The following is a 16590-nucleotide window of genomic DNA, read 5'->3' on the forward strand; positions in this document are numbered from 1 at the left end:
ACAGGCCCAAAAGTTATATTGTACAGTGCTGCTGCAAGGCCAAAAGAAAAGTGTATTTCCAGAACATGACTGACAGTTAAATGTTTTCGTTCACTTGCTCCTGAATCACAATTTTGGGGCTGGATATAGATTACACTTAGCAACACAGAGATAGCACAACATAGGTTCAGAAAAGATCAGGCATAGGAAAAATATGTTGCCAATCACATATAGTAAATATACCTGTAATTAGAACAATCGTAAAAGCAACATATTGTCTCTCATATTAAATCTCGTGACACGCTACCAAGCACAGGCAAGACAAGTCTTTTCTGCTTTTGTGCTTTTCTGCAGACCAAATGAGAGGGATATCCTGCATTTATTCACAGGTCATACAGCTCAAATCATCGGAGATGTCGGAGAAACTCTCATGACTCCAGACCTATTTTTTCAGGATCATCATAATCATATTTTATGTCACATTAATGGAATATCATAGGGAGTTCAGCGTGTATGTTACTATATAAACAGTTCAAACAGCCTTTAGTTTTTTCTCATGAAATTTGAAGTAGTTTACTGTAAACACATTCAGATACGACTCATTTTGCCTTACTTCATGTCACTAAAGTTCAAGGCTAACTCCTCCGATATGCTTGATATTTAAGTGCACATTATGATTCGTTGAGAGCGTTATGATCGTAAAGTGTCTTGTGGTTCAATTTAAAAACAGTCTGCCTTTTGGCAACATAATTTAAGTTCCGTTAAATCACATTTGACATGTGTATATTAATATCACCTCCTACACAAAAGCAGTTTCGCCTTATGCCTATGGTCTTCTGCTTTTAAAGAGGATGTAAGTAGCTGATTTGCGTAAATTTGTTCATCCTTTTAATAACAGGACAACTAACAAGGCTTTTTCTTTTTTGATGCTATTCCTCTCTTGTAACATTAATTTCAAAAACTCGCAAACAATGAGACCATGAGATTATTCAGAGTAACTTTTGATAAGCTTTTCTCCACGTATGAAACATTAGCATTCTACGGTAATCTATTCACTTCAGTAACAGTTGAAATTGTGTATGTGTGTGATGACCGTGAGTATTTGTTTTGCATATGGATTGAAGATTGAAAATGCAGCCAAGCCGCAAATCATCAAATTAAACTTGACATAATTCTATAAAAGGAAAATATGGGTAATTCTATGTCCTCGCTAACAGGGACATCGCTCTCACCCTTTAAATACATATTCTGGTTGTCAACATTACATGATTACTTCCTACAGTTTATTGAAAGCTTGAGCTTTCCGCTCCCTTCAGCAATTTGTGATCATTTGTGTCATTATTCAATAAGTCATCATGCCAGTTACACTAAATAAGTCAATTCGTTTTTGGACAAGGCATTAATGAATCCAGGACGAGGAGGTTGCTGTCGTGAACTGCACCTCCTTTTAAATAGAACTCTGTCTAAAACTTTGTACCTATCCCTGCTATAATCAATATTTTTATATTAAAAGAAATCAATAGGTGGATGCAAGGGGTCGCTCGTAATAACACACTCACAGAGAATGATCACTTAACTTTGTAGTTCCCTTTCTGCTCGTTGTTTTGTTTTAAAGGCAACATTATTCTATCGATTTACTCTCACTGCATTGTTTTCAGCAGCAGAAGAAAAGTTCTAACAATCCACTTTACAATACCTGCGCTGCACCAAGCAGACAGTTACAGTTAGTGAGTTGCTGGTGAATACAATGGAGCATTTAAGAGCTAAAGACAGATATTTCCCTCAGGATTTTTTTAGAGACCAAAAACTAGCTATAGGAGAGCGCATTTTGGTGGCTGTAGACACAACTGTCAAGGTATGCAAATGTTGCACCGTATCGGCTGAATTTGAAAGTAAGCTCGCTAACACAATTAACATATGAACTTGACACATGCTTTCAGTTTCATATATTTCATACACATATTTTCTTACATCTAACTGTTGTTTCCATTAGGGTTGAATGGATTTGGACCTTTAAATATATAGAGTTCTTCCCCATTATTACAGATAACCTTAACATCAGGCTGAAAAGAAGTGTTTCACTGCCTTCTCTGTCTGAGAGTTTCAAGCCTGCTGCACCTCTAACCATACCCATCATCACTGATGAATGCGGGTCAGATGTGCAGTAATAGAAGTGTGCTCTGTTGCACTTGTAGCTACCCCCAAAAGAGACTACATTGACATGCACTACTCATATTCCACTATTATTCTGAATACGACAATGTTCTGAATTTGATACGGGTCATGTTGACATCATATTCCCTTTGGATATTCTGAAGGTTTCAGGCCTTACTCCGAATGGAGCATTTCAAGATGTGCCGATATAATTTGGGTTTTGTGGCTAAGAATTTTGGACATGTAGACAGCGCATTTGGAAAATGTGTCTCGATTGGAGTTTTTACAGCACTTTGTGACACACAGCCTCTTGCCTGTTTACGTGCGATGTACACAAACAAACAAGCCGACAGTTTGTAAAGGTGGAGTAATGATGCATGCCCAAAAGAAATGCCCACTCATAGAAGGAGAACCACAGCTACTTACAAACATTATGAAGGATATCAACAGGTTTTTGGATATGTTCAGATATTGCAATGTTGATATTTTCAAGAAGGTGGTTGAGGGAATGAAAAAGGAAGGCTGTGTTTGCACAGTGGAAAAGTTTGAAGAAAAACAACATATTTTGACGCAAAGAAGCAAAATGGCACAAGTGGCTTCTGCTGTTCCACTTTTCCATATTTTTATGGAAATTTATTCTCCTGAGCACATGTCTCAATCAATTATGCACACTTTTATAGATATTGCAGCATTTTAACATATTCAAATTTATGACTCTGGAACATCTGGCAGCCAGTAATTACGACGAGTGCGCACCATATAGATATACATAAAATAAAGGTGTTGTGAATGGTGTGAAATGAACGTTTTTAGTCTGTATATAGATATATGAGCTTTAATGGTCATGCTCTTAACGATTTCCTTCGAACATCAATGAAGAAAGCATGACAGGCAGCCCTAAACAATCTATGCACTGGCAAACTCACCGATCAATGCTGATTGCACAGAGATTGAAGATGCTGGCTGTGCACATCATCACATCGAAAGTGACAAAGATGTCACAGTGGATCTTGCTAAAGCGCCACTCTCCCACTACCTAGAAGAGAAACACATCAACAAATGGCAGTTTACAGCAACAGTCAACAGAAAGAAACGCTGCACATTGGCAGAAGCAATATGCATTAATTCTTCATCAAAAAGCAATCACGATAATAAAGTCTCCTTGTGTATTTTTTTCACATTTCCACATCAAGAACAGCAAGAGAAGGAATAGAAAAATGAATGAAATGAAAGAATAAAAGAATGAATGAGTGTCAGTCAGTACATTTAGCCCCGACTCTGGACACTACGAGGTCCTGGGAAATCAATTAGTGATTGGTTTGTCATGCAGTTAACATGCTTGAATAAGCATGATACAAATCAGAATGTTCTCGGTTGTAAATGGTGATGTCTGATAGGAAAAGGATTGAACAGCTGTCTCAACTGAAGTGATTAATTGCAGGTGCATTTTACAATATTCACAGAATCCAAATAGTCTATTAATGTTATCAAAATAATGTTACACCTGACATGGTGTAACGATTATATGACTTTATTTCTTTAATTGTAGGGGACTTATTTATTGTACAGAATAACATTGACAGTAACATCAGCAGTGACTAATGTACAATTACAGCTGAAGCAAATTTCCAACACCACTCCCTTGATGGGCAGTCATAGTTTAAGCGATCATTGAAGTTACACGTTACAGTTCAAAATCCTAAAATCAGTGCATGTTACAATCAAAAACAAGCACCTAAGACAACACAAACACAAACTTGAAAACCGACAAATGAAACATTAAACAGAACGCAAAACATTTCTAGTTTTGACTCAAGTACACAAATAATTAAAAGGCGGAATTAAACACTATAGGTTACAGCAAAACTATAGGCACCCTTAGTGTTAGTGAGGTAATTATCCTTTAGCATGCATCCTGGTTTGCTGCCCCAGGTGCCTTTCAATCTATTCAAAACTCTTCCTCTCAAATTCATAGTCAAACCCCAAGATGAAACCACCATCATCGGTGATGCTGAGCTGCCCGCTGCCACCCACCTTGCCTGTCACTACATCCTACCTGCTTCCTCCCACGGCTCTGAAAAAGGTAAGAGATATGAGAATCGGGGAGGAACTCTTACCTCTCTGTCTGACATGTCTTTATAAAATTAAACGACAGCTTATTGTGGTTGCTAGTGAGCACGACACTAGTGGTGATTGTGAATCATCTGACAGCCTGATGAGCGTCCTTCTCTCCGTCACAACCTCTCTTCTCTTCTCTTCTTCTTTTGCATGTTTCCTTTTGCTTCAGTCTGTCTTCCCAGTATCTCTACACTATCCTCTGTTTCTCTCCCTCTCTCCCATCACTTAATTTCCTTGTTCTTGATCTTTACAGGTATATGACAATCCACAGGTAGCTCCTCTCACCAGCTACACCCACTCAACCGTGCGTTTTTACATCCACATCAGTGCTGCAGCCCGTAACAAATTAAAGAGCCGCACAATACCTGAAAACCATTTAGAGACCCTTGTGGCTGCAACACGGATCTATTCCTATCAATGTGGGGAAACACGTTCGGTGGATATTAATGCTTGTTTGAGGCAATGAAATCAAAACAAACATATGCTAAAAGACTGTGGGAGTTTTTAAACTCCATTTATAACAACACACTGTGCATAGCTATGATCATTTCGAATGTATCAGCATTCTGATTTAATTTGCAAAGGTAAGGTGTTGGCAAATTGAAAATGCAATACCAAGGTCTGGGGAACTGAGAACGTGGTTAAAAAATTTCAATTTGAGAGTGAAAGGAAACTTACGCTCTCTGCTCTTTCATCTAAAATTGTCTGTCTTTCACAACAAACTATATTAAATAAGACCATTCATGTTTCATGTTTCAGTGCTTGCATAAAAAACTAAGACTAAGTAGACGAGTCAAACAGCAGTTAAGAAAGAACATATTTCATGTCAAATACTACTTATCATTTATCTCTGTGTCACAATGTTGGATGGATGGATGATCATATTCATCTATGGATACACATTAATCTTGGTTTTGTATATGATCCTTTTTAATAGAATGAACTGTAAGCTGATCTTAAACTGGACTTTTTTTTATTTTCCTTGGAAATGTTTAAGTGTGTTTTGTAGCCCAATTGTTGGTTGTCTGGCTTTACATGTGTTGTTCTTGTATGTAACTTTCGTTCTAATTCACTTTGATTTTAAACAAGCTCTGAATCCTCAAGCCATGCACAAAGTTCTCTCCATATGCTCTCTAATCAGTCACACTTGACAGAAAGCGAAAAACTGTGGCAATTAATGCTAATTCAGCATTTAATAATAAAGGGCAAGTAGACTGCCCTGCCCACACTCTGTGACTAAGCTCTCGCTAAAGTTCATGCTGATACATTATTAAACAGGAGAAACTTAGTCACAGCCACGGCCGTTGACACTAGAATATAAAAAAATAAAATGTCTGCCGTAAATAAAGAAGAAAAAGGAGTGCATATTTGCAGTGGGATTGGAGGTTGTTATTTGTAACAAAGAAGAGACAAACAAAAGAACAATATTGTACAGCAAAGTGTTTGTTGTCATTATCTGAAGCCGCATGATTTTGGGCCGTGTCTCTGATGGGAGATGCTTGTCCTGAAATGTATAAATAAAATTCTCCCAGACAAAAATAGTTGCAAGCCGGTTTGAGTCTCCAACAACATATTACATATACATGTTTAATTATCAACATTCCCACTCCTACCTAATATTCTTATGTTCAAGGATTTATACTATTCTCTGTCTATGTTACTTCCAGTAGCGGGCCGTGCATTTTATACCTAGGCCTTCACTGTTGTCCTGCAGCTGAAATACCACCTTATAACCACATGATGGCACCAGAGTTATTATTAGTTTCTAAGGCTGTAACTATGTACGTATTAAATGTACGTACCGTTCGGTACGAGATTTACAATACGTTTGAATAGTACTAGAGCATTTGGAAAATGCAGAAGCTTATATTCAGGAAAATATAATGTTTTCTGCCCTCATAGAGGACAGTGGTTCTCTGCTGGTCTGGCTGTGGGACCCACCATCATTCCTTATTGACAAGCCACGGCCCAAAGAGACCTTCTTATGATTTACTTTGAACGTTGAACGTACTGCTCTGCAATGTCTTTCCTCGTCTCAGCCCCCTGTGTCATGGTGTGTGGTACATCTCACTCGGGTCAGAATGCCCATATTTGATTGGCTGAGCTGCATCACGTGATGTGATTCACTACCCGACAGCCTCTGCTGTTAAGTTTCGTTTCACGATAGTCACGTGCTCGCCCACTGACCAATCACAGCACACTCTGCACCTTGCGGCAGAGCTGCACATGGACACTGAGCGGCATGTAATGCTGACGTCATTATAGGCCGGCTAGCAGGCTCTGATACATCAAAGAATACGCCCAACATGTCAAACTAAAGATCTGATTGGTTGAAGAATATGACAATCAACAATATTGTCCCCGTTCACTTAATCTGCACTGGATGCACGTGAGAGACTGCAGGCCTCTGCCTCTGTTCTTACCTAGAGACACAGAGGTGAAATCTGATTGGATAAAAGCTCTACTTAAAACAAGCTGCACTGGAAGCAGAGCAACTGAGGAAGACAGTAGCTGTGCAATGAGAAAATAAGATAATGGGAAACATATTTTTATGAATTATAATACATGTAGTTAATTAAGAAAAATTATTAAATTCTAAAATAGATATAACTTTGTGATTCTGTTTAGGCCAGCAGAGAAGGCCTTGCAGGCCCTGACGGCCCACCACTGCTTACTTCACATTAGCAGGAGGCCTGACACACCAAAATCAGTTGACCATCCCACTCCAAACACATGCTGGATAATCCATTTTGACTTTGATAAAACGCCAGTATTTAGTTCTCAGCATATTAATCTGAGGAGGCTTTCACCCAAATTGGAGTTATTAGTGTGTAAGGATGAAAAAAGAAGATGGTTGGAGTCTTGTGAAACTGAACTGAACTTAAACAGGTCTGCTCTCTATTTTATTGTCACAGAATCAGCTGGCACAGGAAACCATAAGTACCCCCCGAACAGTGTTCAGGAGAACAAGATGGAGCTGGAATCAATTATATTGTAAGCCTGAATAAAATAATAATCATGGCCCTCTTTGATCTAGATATGGATTCCTGTGGCTCACATGAATAATGTGTGACAAAATTTAAAATAGAAATTCAGCCCGTTAAATAACTTAAGAAAAATAGCTACAATCCTACACTGTACAAATCCACCCTCACTGTGTCCAGTTTAAATGAGCTCAAGGAACAGAACACATAAGAAACACCAGATTCCTGAAAGTTTAGAGTCAGAAGATACATTTTAAACTTTTCAAATCATGTGTATTCTTTTCTGTTTTAAAAGGGGCACTCTGCAGATTTTACACATGACTGACGGTATACTCATCATTAGGAGTACTACTCAGCCTGTGAAAATGATTGAATATGTCATCTGTGGCTCTGGTGTGAGCTGAGAAAATTCCCCTGACGATGTCAAAATGATGTCATGGTTATCTCGGGTTGGAGACCAAAAATGTGTGATGACAAGTTCTGTGTTTGATGATTTGTCTTTATTATGACGAAATATAGTGTGTTTTTCCAAAGATAAACTGAAAGAAGCACGGATGCCAGCAGCAACAAGAACGCAGCTGACTGCTGAATATGCATCTTGGTAGCCTCATGCTGTTTGCATGTCTCCAGCACTATAGAAATACAGGAAACCCAACTGGCACATTTGTATCACTGTTGTGTTACTTATATTTTATGAAAGTTTCAGAGCGGCTCCAGGGATCACCACTCTCGAAATGTGTTGTCCACCTGTGCAGCTATAACACCTTACACCATCAGGGACTCACTTTTCTGCTATGATATCAAAACTCATATTTTATTGAAAATGTTTTATGCTACAATTTGGAGCTTTGATATGAGGCAAACTGTAATTTCTCTCATTTCTACATTGCTTTAATGTAGGCTCCCTCTGTGTGGACTCAGCTGCCCAAGTAAATAATTCTGATAAAAAACAAACAGTGTGCAGGTTGCATACTTTGTAGTAAACAAGCTTTTGATCAGAAAAAAAGTTTTTTGTTTATTATAATGGTAATTTATAACACTACCCACAAACACTATTGCTATCCCTGTAAGATTACTTTGATACAATGCTAGTCACCACTGTGCTGTATGTACAAACATACATCCGTGGAGACAGGCAGACACCATGACACCCTATTGATTTAAACACTGTAATCTGATCAGTGTCATAATTATCATGAATCACTGAGAGGCACAGGAGGATTAGCGTCCCTGTAGTCTTAGTTTGCCTTTCTCTACATCAGACAGCGTGACCTAAAGCCTGATGGTCAGAAATAATGCTGGGAGTGAGAAGATAGACAGAAGAAATGAGCAATGATCAAGAGATAGAAAGAGACTCGTCTGAAAAATAGCTCACATCCTGCTTGCTATTGATTCAGTAGATTGGAGATTATTCTATGCAGACCCGAGTCTCTGTTCTGTTTTAGGTTGCACTGGTTAGCAGGCATCGATGTGTCTGCTTTAAAGAAACAAACAAAAAAGCAGGTCTGCATTATCCCACACAGCAGTGAACGCAAAACGATATTTCCCAGAATTAGGAAAGATTATTCACAGACATCTGACCTCTGACTGAATACACCAGTCTGGCATTTTGATGTTGTCAGTGTTGCTACATTGCAGGTCTTTAACCACTGCAGGTCTGATATTTACAATGCTGATGTGAACATATCAGCCGTCACCCTTGTGCCACCTTAAGCCTCTGACCTGCTGATAACTGCGGACGGCTTGCTTGGCTGAAAAACCCTTTTCACCAGTATTTTTCTGGCACCAGATTTCATATAAATGCCTGTTGTTTGCATAATATGCTATCCTATTTTCTAATGCCAAATGGTGTTTCTTGCTTTCAGAGCCTACCTTCTGATGTGTTGTTGTCGGTATACACTTTCGTTATAATGGAGATACTATAAAAACAGGAATTTTTTCATAGACGTTATCCTGCAAGTCTGCAAATCACTTTATTTTGTTTTCAATGACAAAAGATAACACAGAGAAAAAAGATGTAATCTGTCGCTTTACAGATGTGGAGAGCATGTCGGCTGCTCGGAGCATGTCAAGTTATCTATGTACAAAGAGTGTGCAGTATGTGTGTAAATGTTGTGTATCCTACCTCTAAGTAGACAACCCAGGGCATAACCAGTGTGGCCACCAGGAGGTCAGCAACAGCAAGGCTGACAATCAGGTAGTTGGTGGTGGTCTGCAGGGCCTTCTCTCTGGACACAGCGATGCACACCAGCACGTTGCCGAAGACAATGACGAAGATGAGCAGAGTAAGCAGCATGGCATAGTAGTTGTAAGGGTGCTTCTGCTCTTGATCTGTTTTGTTGAAGCTCCATGTTTCATTGTCATTGAAACTGTCATTGTAGGCATACTGGGTAAAGACATCCATTAGCTGTGAGTGACGAAGGCCAAGTACGGGCCCTACAGACACAAAGAGAGAAAACAGCATTTTAATGTAGTTGTGTTTATGTGAATGTGTGCAGCTTCTGGAGAAAACAAAAAACTAACTTTTTGGATAATCTGTATTCCTGCAGTAATTGCTAGGCAGAGGCCATTTGTCTATTAATCGCTTAAACCGTGCCAAACGTAGTACTGGGTGCATCTTTATTCTGAATTATAGTGGATATTCCAAATGCGAATTAAATGATGTAGAAGGCATTTAACATACTTCCTTCTGATAAAATAATAACCATAAAAAACCTTGAATGAACCTAAAGTGAAAAACCAAGACATTATAAGTTCCTTTATTGAACTGGCAGAAATACAGTTCAGCTGCTGGTGAGTGTACATAAAACTACTCAAAAGCCAGAAGTCTGCATTAACCAGAACATATCATGATAGTGTAGAATACTCTCTTTTACAACTACTAATGAAGTTGTAACACAACACAAGAAAAAAAACCTCTTAGATGCGACGTGAGCATGTTGATGTGTGTCTGCTCACATCTGCCTAATATGCAGGTAAATATGCTTCCCATTTCATTCTTTTTTTTCCAGGAAGTAAGAAGTTATACCCTGTGGAGTTTCCTTGTATACAAACACAGCTGCGTTTACATCGAGTGCTTCACATCGAAACACACTGTGTATCCTTGAGGCAGAGCAAACATACTAAATACTTTTGCTTTTAAGCTTTTAAAGGCAAACTGTTTGTTTACCTCGAGGGTTTTGTTTATATCGGATGCTTGGAGAGTCTGAGATACAAACAAAACTGGGACATGCTCATCTGAATAATGCTCCATAGTGCTACTTGTGGACAAAAAACTCCACAGTGGGCCTTAAAGGGGAGTGGTATACTGTTTAGGGCTTTAGCATAGCATCAAACAAACAAACAATGGAGCTGTCTTCCATGTGATCCTTCTGTCGACAGACAGATCCCCATGATATCAGGATACCCTCATTACTGGAAATGTGCCAGGAAAACACAACATGAGAGCTTTTGTTTCATCAAAGTAATGAGTGCCGCTGCACATTTACGATTTACATCTATTTGAAACTGCAGTAAATATTAAATTATCATGGTATGACTTGCATTGTCAGGCAGAAAAAAAAGTATTTAAAGAATATGTTTGTGCTTAGCCAATGTATCACAAAGTAGCCACACTGCACCATTATGTATTATTAATGTAAATCCTTTAAGGACCTTGGGTCTGTCAGTCCAATGGTGGAACACTTTATATTTAGTGAATATTTAGTATTGCGACATGAGGTCCTGATCGCATAATGACAGTCCACAAATTGACTGCGCTTCTGCTGCATTTTGCTTAAAACATATGCTGTAAGGTGTATAATCACAGACTGGAAATTCCTGGGTTATGAATATCTGAAGTCTACATCATCCTGCTCTCTGATTTGTCACTTTTACTGTTTAGTAGACCACTGTTGCAAACTTAATGAAGTTATACAGTTGTGTGAAAAAGTGTTTGCCCCCTTCCTGATTTCTTATTTTTTTGCATGTTTGTCACACTTAAATGTTTCAGATCATCAAACAAATTTAAATATTAGACAAAGATAACACAAGTAAACACAAAATGCAGTTTTTAAATGAAGGTTATTATTAAGGGGGAAAAAAATCCAAACCTACATGGCCCTGTGTGAAAAAGTGATTGCCCCCCCCTGTTAAAACATAAATTAACTGTGGTTTATCACATCTTTGGAAAGCTGAGTTCAATTTCTCTAGCCACACCCAGGCCTGATTACTGCCACACCTGTTCTCAATCAAGAAATCACTTAAATAGGACCTGCCTGACAAAGTGAGGTAGACCAAAAGATCCTCAAAAGCTAGACATCATGCTGCGATCCAAAGAAATTCAGGAACAAATGAGAGAAAAAAGAAATATCTTTGGTTGAGAAAAGCTGGTTTCAAAACGAAAAGCTGAGATGAGCTTGGATGTAGTGGGCGGGGCATATGCTGTTGAATGTGCCAGGAGTTTATATTGGTCGGTTTGACTTTGCTCTCGGTATCTGCATCATCTAAACACCGACGGGAGCATATGCCCCGCCCACTACATCCAAGCTCAGCTCAGCTTTTCGTTTTGAAACCAGCTTTTCTCAACCAAAGATATTTTTTTTTCAACCAAAGATATTTTTTTTTCAACCAAAGATTTTATTTTTTTAATCAAAGATATTTTTTTTTTTTAACCAAAGATTTTATTTTTTTTAACCAAAGATTTTTTTTTTAACCAAAGGTTTTATTTTTTTAAACAAAAATTCTAGTTTCATAAGCAAAACTAACAAATAAATTATTCTCAGTTTATATATTTTCACTTACAAACTTGATTTTTGATTGCAGTGCAAGAAATTTGCTTTTAAAACATTTTTTTTTGTTTGCGTAATAAAGACACAAATATACCCTCATACAAATCTAGTCCTTGTTCTGTGTAAAAAACGCATTTTCTTGTCTTCAGCAGGCTCAGTCAGACAAATCAAGAGGTTATCTTCCAAAGATACAATGCTTAAGTAGAACATTTTCGGTTTTCTGTGTGTTATTGATCTTCAGCTCAGTAAGAAAAAAGTCTATGAAAACAGAGGGAATTTTGGACTACAAGAGAAGTCAGTCTGGAAGAGATCCTCATTATTTGGCTATAGCTTTTCAAAGCCATGACCAGAAGGAATAATTAAAGCACCAGAATAAACAGTTGCAATATAAATACAGGCAGGTGAGAAGGTATCAAGATGGACATTGAAAAATATGAACCTCTCCTTTAAGTCGTGGTGCTGCTGAGCAGTGTTTTCTTGTTTTGAAATATGATGTCTTTGGTCTTCAGGCAATAAGGGGCATATACATCCTGGTTATTTTTTAGCAAATCTGACATGTGAAGCCAGGTTAGCGAGGTAGATGTCTGAAAACACGCCCTACAGCTTTCTGTCACCTCCTTGCATTTAATATGGAACGCCTGAACTGAGTGTTGCTGAAACACTGACTTTTTTTAAAAATGTGCTACATTCATCCGGTTAACTGTTGACTTGTGAAGGTCAAATTCTTTAGAGATCCTTTTGTGCCCTTTCAAGACTAATATGAGCACACAGTGTTCATATTCAGAGGTACTAGAAAATCTGTTGATTTTGAAGGACCTCAAGGACAGATTCTTTTGTGAATTCTTCAATAGAGTCAGGTACATCTAACCTACAATGGATTGGAATGTCACTGCACTGATTAGATTACCTTACACTTCCAAAAAGGTTTGCCCATTTGACTTGACTGTAAATTAAGACCTGAGAAAGTTATTTTTTTCTGCTGCCTTTTGTTTCAGATCGTCATTACTGAGCATAGACACGAAAAGTGACTTCATAGCAGAAGAATGTACACAACTGGATACATTCTGTACACTATGAGACACCAAAGACATTTAGCATTTCTGAGCCCAATAAACAGCTTGATTAATGAGTTACCAGAGGAGGGCAGAGGAAAGTCTCAGTGGTGGCAGAAGAAGGGTTTAGACAGAAGCAGCGAGAGGAGAAAAAAAAGGAAGTGGGTGAGGGAGGAGTGCTCCTGTTAAGATGTGCAAGCATTGCTCTGGGGTATCCGTCTGCGTGTGTACCCTGCAGATGCCCTGTGCTGTCTAATCTTATTTATTTGCCTGGTCTACTTCCTTACTTACAGTACGTGAGACTATTCTCACTGCCGGCCTGATAGCTGGCGCTTGCTTATGAACAGAAACCTGTGCTCTCTCCCTGCTGTCTTCAATATCTTATATTCTTTAAATGACCCCTGTGTGACCTGTAATCATATACTTCTCCACAGATAAGTCAGGGGTAAGGCCCGAAACAGTGTCTTGCAGAAGGAATCTTTAACAGTGGTTACCTTCTAAATACTAAAACATGAACCAGGGTCCTGTTATTTAAATGCATTGATACTCTAACAGACACCCACATATTTGAGCATATCACAAGTACTTAGAGAATAACACTAACCCAGATCCCTACCACCTTTGTGCAGGCACCTGCAGTCCAGCAGGAGCTGCTAATTATAATCCCTGATCGCCTTCCACCCCAAAACACTGTCAGTTGTAATAGTTGAGGTCAGCTGGTCAAGCCAGAGGCTCCGCACTAAAGGATCTAACACAGGTTTGTGTGGGCAAATGATTCTTTCCTTTGCGACCTGGGAACCCCATGAATAACTTCTTTGTGTTTTGTATTTCTGTTCATATTTATGTACAATAACGTTTTAGAAATGTATATCTCCTTTGAACCTCTCCGGGTAATGAGTATCACAATTACACAATGTTTAACAATAACTTGCTCAAAGCAAATATAACCCAATATAAAAAAATAAACAATGCAGCAGACATCTGAAGTCAACACTGATTTTTCTGTATGAGTGTCATCTGACAGAATGCTAACGGTTAGCAGAGCTAAACAATAAGGCCATTGCACGCATTTCAACCGGGACATCACTCACTCACTCAATCACCACCTCACTCTACTGACCGTCAGGTGCAGGTACAGAGCAATGAGGGGCAGAAGGGCTCACTTTGGGAACAGCCTGATCCGTGCAGCCATAACCGCCTTAAACACCAGGCACACCTGCGTGTGTACTGTTGTCTGTCATAGTGTTGTCATGGTTAATTCTGCCGAGGATTGAGTCCTTCAACCAGAGGACTTTGAAGGATTTCGGGCTCCTAAAATATGTGCGTGATTCATATTCTGTCCCTTGATTTGGCAACAGAGGAAATATGCGAGTAAACTTTAATTTCTCCTCAGTCCTCATAAATCTGTTTCTGAACAAACTTGGTGAGAAATTGCCAATTCAGTTGCTGAATCTTCAATCAAGGTCTAATTCAAAAGTTTGTTCCGACTTTCGTTGCGCAGCGACAGGCTCGTTCAGCAAGCTATTAATAGTAGTGATGCCGGCAACAGCAGAGAGCACCAGCATATATTTTCTAACTTGGTGAATTAAGGATTTATTTTGACCAAACCAGATTTGGGGATTGTTGAAACAGTGGAAAGAGCTAATCAAGATGGTCCCATGTTTGTTTATTGTATTTAAGAAGGGGCAATGCACATTAATTAACATCATGTAAGTGTGCCTGATTTAGACATACCGGCTGATCTTTGATCTGCAGTCCCTGGCAGTTTTATTGCGATAAAGAAAATATGCATGCAACATATGAATATCGCAGAACAGATTCTACAGAGGTGTAGATGATTAACTAATTGTATATATAATCAAATCTATTTGTTCTGCATAAATAATTGAAAAAGTAGTGAGAAATAAATAATTAGCAGCTAATTGCTGTTATTGAGTAAGTACTAGTCTATTTATTGTTACTGATTGGGGGGGAGAAATATGCTGCTTCAGCCGCAGATATAACACGCTGGTAATTCAACACAAACTTGTGCCATGAGAGGTAATGAGGTTTTGGTTGCCATTTGTGTTCCACTCTCCAGCAGCCTTGCTTTAAATCATGGTGCAGACCTTTCGGGCCATCTTGCTTTGGTAGAAAAAGGCACAACTGAATCCAATGCGACTTGAAAAGGACAGTCTTTAAGTGACTGGTACAATTTTAAACAGGGCCTGTCGTTGCTTTGAAAGGATCCAGGGCCAAAGGTAATTACCAATACCTCAATTCAACCAACTTATCACTCACCCCGACCAATAAGGAGAGTGATAAATGCATCAGCACCAATAGTACAACCAGGCTAGTGTGTCTATAAATACAATAAGAAAGTGATCCGACATCACAGATGTGACAGGAGAGCTGGTGAGAGCAGAAAGGTCTATCCCATGAGAAGGAATCAAGTCCAGGGTCTTACCTCTTCAGTGAGAAGGTTCATGTACAAACTGAGTGAAACCAAAAGAATCAAGAAGTGCTTTAGGATCAATGCTTATTCAGGTGAACATTGAAATCCCCAAGAAAATCCCCAAATTCTTTTAAAAACTGTGTATAAATAGCCCAGGTGGTCTATAGAGTACCACAAGGTGGAATGATCGGAGTGTGTTGCCCTGGACAAAGCTGATGCATCCTTCAATTACAGTGATTCCTACCACACTGTCCTGAACAATGACCAGGATGAGGACATTAACACTTGAGGGTAAAATGCTCTGATGATTAGTTCAAAGCCAAGCAGCTGGGTGTGCTTAGTTTTGAAGATATTGAGCAAGGAAAACACCCTAAACAGACACTTGGCCAGGAAAGCAAAATTGCTCAGGGATGTCTGAGCAATTGACCTTCTGCCAAGGGTGGTGTCATTTTGTCTGCGTGATTAGTTCATCCTGCTGGGCCACCTATGCATGAAACAGGAACGCAAAGGAGCACAAACCAAACTGATTAGAGGTGAACTACGGCTCACGGCTTCAATAGGTTGCATTTTAGAGAATATAAGATATGTTCAGTTTTAGAAAAATCCTACTTTACAACTACTTTAAGAGGCTAGTGAAAGTTGAGGTACTGTACAACGACTACTGAAGCAAACCAGAACCTTATAAGACCAGAAAGAGTCATTTTCTGTGTGCCAGTGCAGTGGAGCGACTTAAACTACCTCATATAATTACAGAGGTGCAAATCTGGTCTTGAGGTCAAACTGGCTGCTCAATGAATTTTCCAAATAAAGTGAACCATATTTAACTTGACAGTATGTGGCATTATTTTATATTTATCTTTCTGACAGATTTACTCTTACACTGCAAATTGACCTTTCCATATCTGCAAAGGTTTACGTGTTGCTGATCAATACCAGTTTCTCTACAATGGTTTCTACTTGCTGCAATTTCCTGCTTTGAAAACACACCTTTCACTCTGTGCTCCGTGCCTTGGAACAAACATGCACTTTGCGATTGTTAAACAAAGAAGATGGGGCTAAGAACAAGCGAACGGTGTCACAAAACATTTTTGGAATAATAT

The 16590-nt window shown here is 38.9% G+C and overlaps 1 protein-coding gene across 3 annotated transcripts in view; it reads right to left on the bottom strand.

The window, feature by feature from the left end:
* The window catches only part of drd2a (dopamine receptor D2a), a 40754-nt gene that overhangs the window by 11701 nt on the left and 12463 nt on the right, over nt 1–16590 (bottom strand). For all 3 annotated transcript variants that reach the window (XM_031860773.1, XM_031860772.1, XM_031860774.1), the window contains 2 exons: nt 9361–9671; nt 3060–3169 (listed from right to left, as the gene is read on the bottom strand). In XM_031860773.1, the coding sequence (XP_031716633.1) occupies nt 3060–3169; nt 9361–9639 (389 nt within the window). In that variant the 5' untranslated portion in view covers nt 9640–9671. The remainder of the gene's footprint in view (nt 1–3059; nt 3170–9360; nt 9672–16590) is intronic.

This window comes from Anarrhichthys ocellatus, unplaced genomic scaffold (genome assembly GCF_004355925.1).
Source record: "Anarrhichthys ocellatus isolate YVR2014 unplaced genomic scaffold, GSC_Weel_1.0 scaffold24, whole genome shotgun sequence".
In the NCBI taxonomy this organism is placed as follows: Eukaryota; Metazoa; Chordata; class Actinopteri; order Perciformes; family Anarhichadidae; genus Anarrhichthys; species Anarrhichthys ocellatus.